This window comes from Colobus angolensis, unplaced genomic scaffold, assembly GCF_000951035.1.
Source record: "Colobus angolensis palliatus isolate OR3802 unplaced genomic scaffold, Cang.pa_1.0 Scaffold20, whole genome shotgun sequence".
Classification (NCBI taxonomy): domain Eukaryota; kingdom Metazoa; phylum Chordata; class Mammalia; order Primates; family Cercopithecidae; genus Colobus; species Colobus angolensis.
In genome coordinates, this window is record NW_012115155.1 from 10,552,985 (window position 1) to 10,563,316 (window position 10,332).

The 10,332-nt window shown below is 41.5% G+C and overlaps 1 protein-coding gene across 1 annotated transcript in view; it reads left to right on the forward strand.

Moving 5' to 3' along the window:
- The window catches only part of UGGT1 (UDP-glucose glycoprotein glucosyltransferase 1), a 123,919-nt gene that overhangs the window by 80,682 nt on the left and 32,905 nt on the right, over nt 1–10,332 (forward strand). Inside the window, exons 27-31 of the mRNA XM_011941723.1 lie at nt 4,699–4,801; nt 5,629–5,708; nt 7,199–7,388; nt 8,400–8,558; nt 9,385–9,470. Of these exons, the coding sequence (XP_011797113.1) occupies nt 4,699–4,801; nt 5,629–5,708; nt 7,199–7,388; nt 8,400–8,558; nt 9,385–9,470 (618 nt within the window). The remainder of the gene's footprint in view (nt 1–4,698; nt 4,802–5,628; nt 5,709–7,198; nt 7,389–8,399; nt 8,559–9,384; nt 9,471–10,332) is intronic.

Genomic DNA, 10,332 nt, shown 5'->3' on the forward strand with positions numbered 1-10,332 from the left:
ATTAGCCAGTCATGGTGGCAGGTGCCTGTAATCCCAGCTACACGGGAGACTGAGACAGGAGAATCGCTTGATCCCAGGACGTGGAGGTTGCAGTGAGCAGAGATCATGCCTGGGAGACAGAGCAAGACTCCATCTCAAAATAATAATAATAATAATAAAATAAACAGATTATTAAAGTACTTGTCTCGTTCATCTTTTATTGAAAACTTTTTTTTAGTCAAAAAACAGGGTTTCATTCTGTCTTCTGTGCTAGGATGCAGTAGCGTGATCTCAGCTGACTGCACCCTCCACCTTCTGTGCTCAAGTGATCTTCTTACCTCAACCTCCTTTGTAGAAGGGACCACAGGTGTTTGCCACCATGCCTGTCTAATTTTTGTAGTTTTTATAGAGGTAGAGTCTCACTGTGGTGCCCAGGCTGGTCTCAAACTCCTAGGCTCAAGTTATTCACCTGCCTCAGCCTCCCACGGTGCTGGGATTATAGGCGTGAGCCAAGGTGCTTGGCTGAAAACTTTTGTTTTAAATAAGCTTAGCATAATGAGGGAGTTTGCCTTTTTGTTCTTCACTTTTTTGTTTTGAAAAGTTTAAAACCTAGAAATAGTTGAAAGACTAATATAATGAGCATCCAAATGTCCTTCACTTAGATTCACCAGTTGTTAGTGTGTCACATTTGCTTTATCTCCATCATCTGCACGTGTGCCTGGTGTGTGTGTGTGTCTGCATGTGTGTGTTTGTGTAGTACTTACAGTAACTGCGTTTATTTATATGTTTGCATACACACATGGTCATACTTTTTCCTGTACCATTTGGAAATACATTGCAGACATCCTGACATAACATGTCTGATGTTTTCCGCATGTGTGTCCTGAGTGCTGGGACTTCTCCACAGTACAACCTTGATATAGTAATATTAAAAAACAATTTCTATTCACATGTCTCCAGTATCTTTGTAATGACCTTCTACAGCTGTTTTTTGTATGTGTTTTGGTCCAGATTACATATTACAGAGTTGTGTCTCTTTGGTCTCCTTTAATCTGGAAGAGTTCTCTGCCATTTTTTTTCTAGTCTTTTGTCTTTTACGATGACATTTTTTAAGAGTCCGGGACAGTTGTCTTATGGAATGTCTCACAGTCTAAGTTGCTTCTTCATGATTAGATTTAATTGTTTCTAGGAGAGAGCCCTGCACAGGAATGTATTGTAGCCTTTGCCGTAGCTGGCAAGTATATACATGTACACTGATTGTGCCTTGGAATCCCCAGGGAGGCTTTAGCGACAGAGGCCTGGGTCCTACTTGTCTGTGATTCTGACCTGATTAGTCTGGCATGGATTGGACTTTGGTTTAGTGGACCTGTGTTTTCTTGTGACCAATCCTTGTGGGGATGAGGTTTGTGTGGTCAGATCATTTGATGATTGTAGGCTGGAATGGAGGCCCTCTGTTTGCACTAGTTGTGTGTCCTAATTCTTTATGTCAGCAGTGGGTGAAGATTCTTGTGGCTCCTGGATAATCCTTGTGGAATTTGGCCATTAGCACCCAGATTGCACCCATTTTCTCAAGATTTTATGAAGTCTCAGGTAGTAACTCATTAGTCACCAGCGGGAGGAAACCTTTCCTAATCAACCTGCCATCTTGTTTACCCTTCTTGTCAGAGGTAGCGAGTCCTGAGCCAAGACCTCTTCCCTTTATAAAAATCTTCTCCATGGGTCTCCATGTTTTGTATAATTAAAATACCTTAATTGTAAATTCTATTATGAGACAAATTATAATTACTATTAGAGAAATTCCTCTTATTGGGAGTTGTGTCAGTTAAATTAATGTTTATTACATTTAACTCAGAAGTTTCTCATTTATGCTAGAAGTAGAAAGATCTGAACCATCAGTTATGTATATTCTTGCCCTCAAAGTGTGGTCCATGGAGCAGCAGCAAGACATTGTCTGGGAGCCTGCTGGAAATACAGGCTTTGGACCCACACCAGTCCTGAGAAATGAGCGTCTGCGTTTTAACAGGTTGCTCCTGGGAGATTCCCGTGTGCATTAATGCTAGTGAGCACAGTGTTCTTCGACACTTACTCTACGCACCCTAGGCAAATGTGTGTAATCTCCAAATCTCGTTCCTGTCTTTGTCACTTTTAGTTTTATTCTGGTCTTTGACCAATATAGTAAATACACTTAAACATGATGTTGTTCATATTGTTTCCATTTCCACACAAATGCTCCTCTTTCCTTGCTTTTTTTCTAGTCCCTTTTTCTCGTTCTAGAGATGTGGGGTGAGTAAAGGAGCTCACAGGGTCCGTTTCTGGTGTGCCTGTTGCTGATCACCTAGAACACTGCTGGCTCAGAATGTGAACATGTGTGAAACTCTACCCGAAACCTGGTGTGGGCAGGCATGACTTGAGGTTACCCTCTTGTGTAGAGTCCTGTTTGAGACGCTCTGGTTCCCTTGTGAGCCTTTGTAGAATGCTATTTTCTAATGAGCTTTTCCTTCTAGAATTCTAGAATAGCAGAGAGGTGCAAATTATATTAGGGCAGTGGCTCTCAACATGTGGCTTTTACTTAGAGAGCTTGTTAAAATGCAGATTGCTGGACCCGTCCCCAGAGTTTCTGATGCAGTAAGTCTGGGCTGGATCCTGTCTGCTGCTCACCAATGCCCTGGGGAAGCTGATGCCGCTGCTCTGGAGCCACGCGGTGAGCACAGCTGTGTTAGAGGAACAGAAGTTTGGTTGTATTGGGAGAATAATCACCGGCAGTGGATTCAATCTGAAATTGCTAATAATACCAGAGATCGAAAGCACCTGCCTCAACACGGTCACGAAGCTATTCTGATGGTTATTTCCAAAGCAGTTAAGATGTGAAATAACCTTCATGAGCATGTAAATTGTTTCCAGTTTCCTTGGTTATGCTTTTTTGTGGTATTCTTTTGTATTCATTCCACTTAGGTAAATGTTGTTTGGTAACAAAATAAAAGTAGTGGTTAGTATGGTAGCCACATTATAGTGTTGTTCAGAGCAAACAAACTATAATGGTTTAAACAGTTAACGGTTTTCAAAAGTTGGGTATAATTTTCAATCCTTTCAAGTTGAGTCCTTTTAAATGTTCATTAGAGGTCCCTGCTCCTTTTAAGTCACCAAAGTCAGTGTGACTTCACAGGGAGTCCACGCAACAGGAAGTTACCGTTCAGTTAAGAACAGACAAGGGGGCTGGGCATGATGACTCACGCCTGTAATCCCAGTGCTTTGGGAGGCCAAGGCAGGCAGATCACTTGAGGCCAGGAGTTCAAGACCAGCCTGGCAAACATGGCAAAACACCGTGTCTACTAACAATACGCAAATTAGCTGGGCATGGTGGCATGTGCCTGTAATCCCAGCTACTTTGGTGGCTGGGGCACGTGGATTGCTTGAGCCTGGGAGGTGGAGGTTGCAGTGAACTGAGGTCATGCCACTGTACTCCCAGCCTGGGTGAATGAGTGAGACTCTGTCTTTAAAAACAAAACAAAAAAAAGACAAGGACCAGGTGTGGTGGCTTATGTCAGCGCTTTGAGAAGCCAAGGCAGGAGGATCACTTGAGGCCAGGAGTTTGAGACTAGTCTGGTCAATATAGTGAGACTCCCATCTCTACAAAAAATTATAAATTAGCCCGGCATGGTGGCATGTGCCTGTAGTCCTAGCTACTTAGGAGGCTAAGTCGAGAGGATCATTTGAACCCAGACGGTAGAGGCTTCAGTGAACCATGATCACACCACCGCACTCCAGCCTGGGCCACAGAGTGAGACCTTGTCTCTAAAAAAGTAAATAAGGAAAAGAACAGGCAAAATATCTATAACTTAATGCTGACAAAGGATATGGTGAAATTTATTTTTTGGCCTTGTAAATTTGTTTAGTTCTTCAGGAAATGTGCTTGACAGTACTTATTAGCCACAAAAGTATTTGTATCCTTTGACTCCATCACCTCATGTCTAGCACTTCCTTGGCTCTAAAGAAATTTCCAAATGTGGAGAAAGTTGGTCGTACAAATTGTTTACAGGTTGGAAGCCATCTGTATGTCCAGCAGTAAAGAAAAGCTGGAGTAAACTCTGACAGCTTCGTTTGGTAAATAGCATATTATTTCTCATTCAGGGTGCTTGTTGTGTAACAGCATGTGGAAATCTTTTCTTTATGCTACAGTAGTGGGAGATGGAAGGAAACTGTTTTGAAATTGCTAATCTGTATCTACAACTAATGTTTATACAGGCATCTATAAAGGCTTACATAGAGATACAGCTAAGTGGGCTGAGACAGGAAATATTTTGTGATTATATTTTTCCTTTTTCTTTGCTTTGCAGGTTTTCTGGAATGCTCTTTTATTATTTTTTAAAAATTGATTTATTCCTTTTCTCTTCGTACTCTTCTTGCCAAGAAGTAAAAATTGGCATAATGTTTAATGACTGTCACAGCTAACTTCAGTAGCTTTTCTCAGTTTTTGGTTAAATAAAATTTCAAGCTGTTTTTCCTCTCTTTCCATGGACCTTTCCATCCATTTCAGATCCATTATTAAGGTTTTGCAATCTTTGGGATAGACAGAATCATATAGTTGGCCATTATCATAGTCTAGTCTTTCTAGACCTAAAGTTCTTTGAAATGCTAAGAAGGTTGAAGGTTATATTGTACAAAAAAAGCTTTTGTTTCCTGTGTCCTCCAGGTTAATGTTTTATCCTTTTGATCTTTCAGTGCAATTAAACTGAGGCCGAAGGAAGGGGAGACGTACTTTGATGTCGTGGCTGTCGTTGACCCTGTCACCAGAGAAGCACAGAGACTTGCTCCCTTGCTCTTGGTAGGAACGCTGTGCAGGCAGTGCACATCACCTTTGTCTGAAGTTGTCACGTGCTCTGAAATTCACAGAGAGCTTCATTTTCCTTGAGTTATCTTCAGCAGGCACTGGACAATGCAATATGGGGTTCTAGGGCGAGCAGTCTTTCACAAAGATTGACAGTGGCTCTGAAACAGCTTCACAGCCCTGGAACGTTGGTGCAAGTGTGGGCGGCTGCCTCATGTAATTTAAAAAAGTGATTAACATCCTCATTTAGAGTAAAACATCCTGGAATTAAGTTGTGCTGTATTTTAATTTATAATGGCAAAAAGGTAAAATAAATATGCTTTTTCATTTTTCCTTTTTTATAACTACCATGGATTCTTTATTTTGGCATGTGTTTTAGACATGTATAGTGTGTTACAATTTTAGGACATAAATGTCCTAAAAGAGCTTTGACAAAGAAACAGTCAGTCCAACATTCATTGCCGAATAAATCCCTAACCTTTTTTGTGAGCATTGGTATCTCTGTTTTTTCATCGTTTGGCATGTCAGTGGTGACTCTGAGACCTGTAGTTTTTCCGTGATCTGCCTGCTGCTTCCCCGCAGGAACTGCCTTTGTGTGAGGAGCAGTGAGCTGCAGCAGCCTACTTCCCATTATTTTTGGCTACGTCCTATGTATGTGTGATGTAGATTGTGCAGTAGAGTTGTGTTTTCCAGAAGTTTCTCCAGTACAGACTCTATGGCTGTTATCTTTATATCTTTTCTTGAGATATTAATATCTCAGTGTCAAATAATAAATCTCTGAAGAAACAAATCCTAAGTATTTTGTCATCTGGTTTTCCTTTTAGGTTTTGGCTCAGCTGATAAACATGAATCTGAGAGTATTTATGAACTGCCAATCCAAACTTTCCGACATGCCTTTAAAAAGGTAAAACATGCTATGTGAGAAAACAGTTGAAGAATGGTACTGAATACAAGGTCTGATATTGCATGTGGGAGGATCAGATGGATTTATAGGTGGACATCATGTTTGAAATGGTCATTTACTAAATGTTCAGTTTTGCCAGATTTCACTGTAATCGGAAGTTCTAGGAACATAGTGTCTTTGTAGCATTTAGGTGGCATTAATCCAGGCTGCTTGCATTTGTGCCTTTTCTTTGTTTTTTTCTTTTTTTTCCTGAGATGGAGTCTCGCTCTGTCACCCAGACTGGAGTGCAGTGGCATGATCTTGGCTCACTGCAGCCTCTGCCTCCCGGGTTCAAGCGATTCTCCTGTTTCAGCCTCCTTACTAGCTGGGATTACAGGTGCACACTACAACGCCCAGCTAATTTTTGTATTGTTAGTAGAGACGGGGTTTCACCATGTTGACCAGGCTGATCTTGAACTCTTGACCTCAGGTGATCCATCTGCCTCACTTCCCAAAGTGCTGGGTTTACAAGTATGAGCCATCACACCTGGCCCCATTTGTGCTTTTCATCTTAAAAGAAGAATATTGGCCGGGCTCAGTGGCTCACGCCTGTGATCCCAGCACTTTGGGAGGCCGAGATGGGCGGCTCACGAGGTCAGGAAATCAAGACCATCCTGGCTAACACGGTGAAACCCTGTGTCTACTAAAAATACAAAAAATTAGCCGGGCGTGGTGGCGGGCACCTGTAGTCCCAGTTACTCGGGAGGCTGAGCCAGGAGAATGGCGTGAACCCAGGAGGCGGAGGTTGCAGTGAGCCGAAATCACGCCACTGCACTCCAGCCTGGGCGACAGAGCGAGACTCTGTCTCAAAAAAAAAAAGAAGAAGAGTATTCATTTCAAGTTGGAATATGCATGTTAGAGGAAGCTTGCTTAGCTATATAGCTATATATTGTCATGAGTTTTGGAATGGTCATTTATGAAAAAAGTGATACAAAAAGCAGTTAGTGTGGTGGCTGTGGGAAATTTCTAACTTGCCAGTGTGCTGTGTTTTATAGGTTAGCTTCTAGGTGGATTGAAACAGCATTTGCAATTAACCAAAGGGTTCCCAGCTTCCACCATTATTCTTGTATAGGGGAAATGTGTAAATTATTAGTGTTTTCAGGACTAGCCTGAGAGTCCAATCAGCTTTTAGGAATTGGTTTTAAAGAGAAAAATGAATCCTCCCTGAAGGGAGGCAAATGCCCAGGACCTAATTGTGACCCTGACAGCCATCCGTGTGAAAGGGTGGCCTCCTCCTCAGTGCTGTCCTTGTTTGCCTTTTCTTGCATCTGTAGCAACCACAGGAGACATCATTAGGTCAAAGATGGTTTTGGAAACACTTTTCCCAATCTGGAAGGGTACTCCTCCACATCTAATTTGTTTTAACCAGTTGTTTACCTGTGTAAGGGCTTGTACACTCAAGTACCGTTGTCACATAGAAAAATATCTAACACTTTCCTTTTCAATTTCAGCTTTTACCGTTATGTCTTAGAACCAGAGATTTCTTTCACTTCAGACAATAGTTTTGCTAAGGGTCCAATAGCAAAATTTTTGGATATGCCTCAGTCTCCACTGTTCACTCTGAATTTGAACACACCTGAGAGCTGGATGGTAGAATCTGTCAGAACACCATATGATCTTGATAATATTTATTTAGAAGAGGTAAGACTATCATTGCTTCCAAATACCTAATCATGTGTAATACAGCAGATTGAATCCTAGTCTAGGTGGGCCTCTGAGACATCAGTGTTCAGGTATGATATTTTTTAAAACAACAGCTTTATTCACAATGGAACTCATATACCATAAAATTTTCCTCATTAACGTGTACAGTTGAGAGGTTTTAGTATCTTCACAGAGTTGTGCAGCCATCACCACTATGTAATTTTAAAATGTTTTCAGCATCCCCAGCAAAGGCCCCATACTCATTAGCAGTCACTCTCCATTTCCCCAGCCCCTGGCAATTGCTAGTCTACTTTCTGTCTCTGTGGATTTGCCTCTTCTGACATTTTGTCTAAATAGAATCAAATGTGGTCTTCTGTAGCTGGCTGCCCTCACGTAACAGATTGTTTTCAAGATTCATCCATGTTGTAGTATGTATCGATGCTTCATTCTTTTTAACTTGCTAGATAATATTTCATTTATGGAAGTATCACATTTTATTTATCCTTTCACGAATGGATGTTTGGGTTGTGTTTACTTTTTGGCTGTTGTAAATAATGCTGCTGTGAATGTTGTGTGCAAGTTTTTCTACTGATATATGACTATAGGATGTCTTTGCATGTAGGTCTTTAATTTTTTTCAACGTTTAGTGTCTTATCCTTATTCATATTTTTAGAGTAACTTCCTTATTTTTTTTTCTCCTTTCTCTTTCCAACCCAGTTTTTATAATTGTATATCATTAAGTACTACCATAGCCAAGAAGCAGAACATTTCCATTACCCCAAAAGTTCTTTTATACCCCTTTGCAGACATTAGCCTCCTCTCGCCTGGTTTCAGGCAACAACTGATCTGCTTTCTGTCATTATAGTTTTGTCTTTTCTTGAATTTCTTAAAATATGATCATATATTATGTAAGTCCTTTTTGTCTGCTTCCTTTACTTTGCATAATGCATTTCAGATTTATTCATGTTGTCTCTGAGTGCATTCAAGCGATTGGATTTTGGCTTGCAGGTGGACAGTATAGTGGCTGCTGAGTATGAGCTGGAGTACCTGTTACTGGAAGGTCATTGCTACGACATCACCACAGGCCAGCCTCCACGGGGACTGCAGTTTACCTTAGGAACTTCAGCCAACCCGGTCATTGTGGACACCATTGTTATGGCCAATCTGGTAAATAATCTATTCATCAGATAGTGATATTGTAGTTACGTTAATTTGGGCCCTATAATTTACGATGGAGCAGTTAGCATTCTTAACCACAGAGTGAGATCAAGATTCATTACGCAGTGAATTTGGTCAATATAGAAATCATTAGTTCAGCTAAATTTGTAGGTTGGAATTATATGTCGAAAGAAAAACCATGCTGGAATACTATAACTGAATTGGCTCCTGAAAATAGATTGCTCATGAGCTGACAGCCTTTTTCTTTTCTTTGGGAGTGCGACACTTAAATTCATGCATCACACGTTGATTCTTCCCTGAAGCACAGCTAAAGAGCAGATGATTTCTTGGTGTGACTGGCCTTTATTGTACTAGATTTTTATTGTTTTTGAGACTCCTGCTCAGGCTGGAGTTCCGTGGTGTGATCTCGGCTCACTGCAACCCCCGCCTCCCAGGTTCAAGCGATTCTCCTGCCCCAGCCTCCTGAGTAGCTGGGATTATAGGCACCCACCACCACGCCCGGCTAATTTTTGTACTTTTTTTAGTAGAGATGGGGTTTCACCATGTTAGCCAGGCTGATCTGGAACTGCTGACCTCAAGTGATCCACCTGCCGTGGCCTCCCGAAGTGCTGGGATTACAGGCGTGAGCCACCGCACCTGGCCTGTGCTAGAGTTTTTAATGTGTAGTTTTGGTTTTTTAAGAGTTGCATTGGTTTGTTTACTGTGTTATTCACATTATAGTTGATTGATATTTCAGAGATAGAAGTAACTGTTCCTCAGAAATAGCATGTCGGTGTTTTGGAGAGCTAACATTGGACTTTTCTTCTTGTCCTAGGGCTACTTTCAGCTGAAAGCCAACCCAGGAGCTTGGATCCTCAGACTTAGGAAGGGACGCTCTGAAGATATTTATAGAATTTACAGGTAGGAGTGAGTGATGCAGGTACATTTTCCCAGAACATTTAGAAATGAGCATTAGCTCTAAATGAATACTACCCTGGCAGTCAGGCAACCTGAATTTAATTTGCAGTTGTATGTGGGATGAAACAGTGGTTTTCCCACGAAATTAAATATAGAAGAATTGTTAGAGTAGAATTAGATAATAAGAGGTATAGATGCTAATGAGTATAGTCAGGCTTTATTCTTTAACTATTCCTTTGTGCTAACAATGTCCCAGAATCTAATCATTCTATCACTGTGATGCAGCTCATAGATAGGCAGATGAGAAACTTGAAGAAAGGAGAAAAGAAAGAAAGAACAGCCAAACTTTTCTGCCCAGGGAGTGTATGTGTTGACCCTGAGTGATTTGCAAATGCACAGTACATGGAAACTTTGTGCTGTTAGTGTGGTCTTCCTTGGTCTGTGGTGGTATAGTAAGAACATTCCCTCTGTGGCCAGCTTTTACCTTAAGGTGTACTGCACATATTTATTAGTTTAAAAATAATTATGTTGGTCGGGCGCGGTGGCTCAAGCCTGTAATCCCAGCATGTTGGGAGGCCGAGACGGGCGGATCACAAGGTCAGGAGATCGAGACCATCCTGGCTAATATGGTGAAACCCCATCTCTACTAAAGAATACGAAAAACTAGCCGGGCGACGAGGCAGGCGCCTGTAGTCCCAGCTACTTGGGAGGCGGAGTCAGGAGAATGGTGTAAACCTGGGAGGCGGAGCTTGCAGAGAGCTGAGATCCGGCCACTGCACTCCAGCCTGGGCGACAGAGCCAGACTCCGTCTCAAAATAAATAAATAAAAAAATAATTATGTTGCCTTTAAAAAAGTTTGATATAA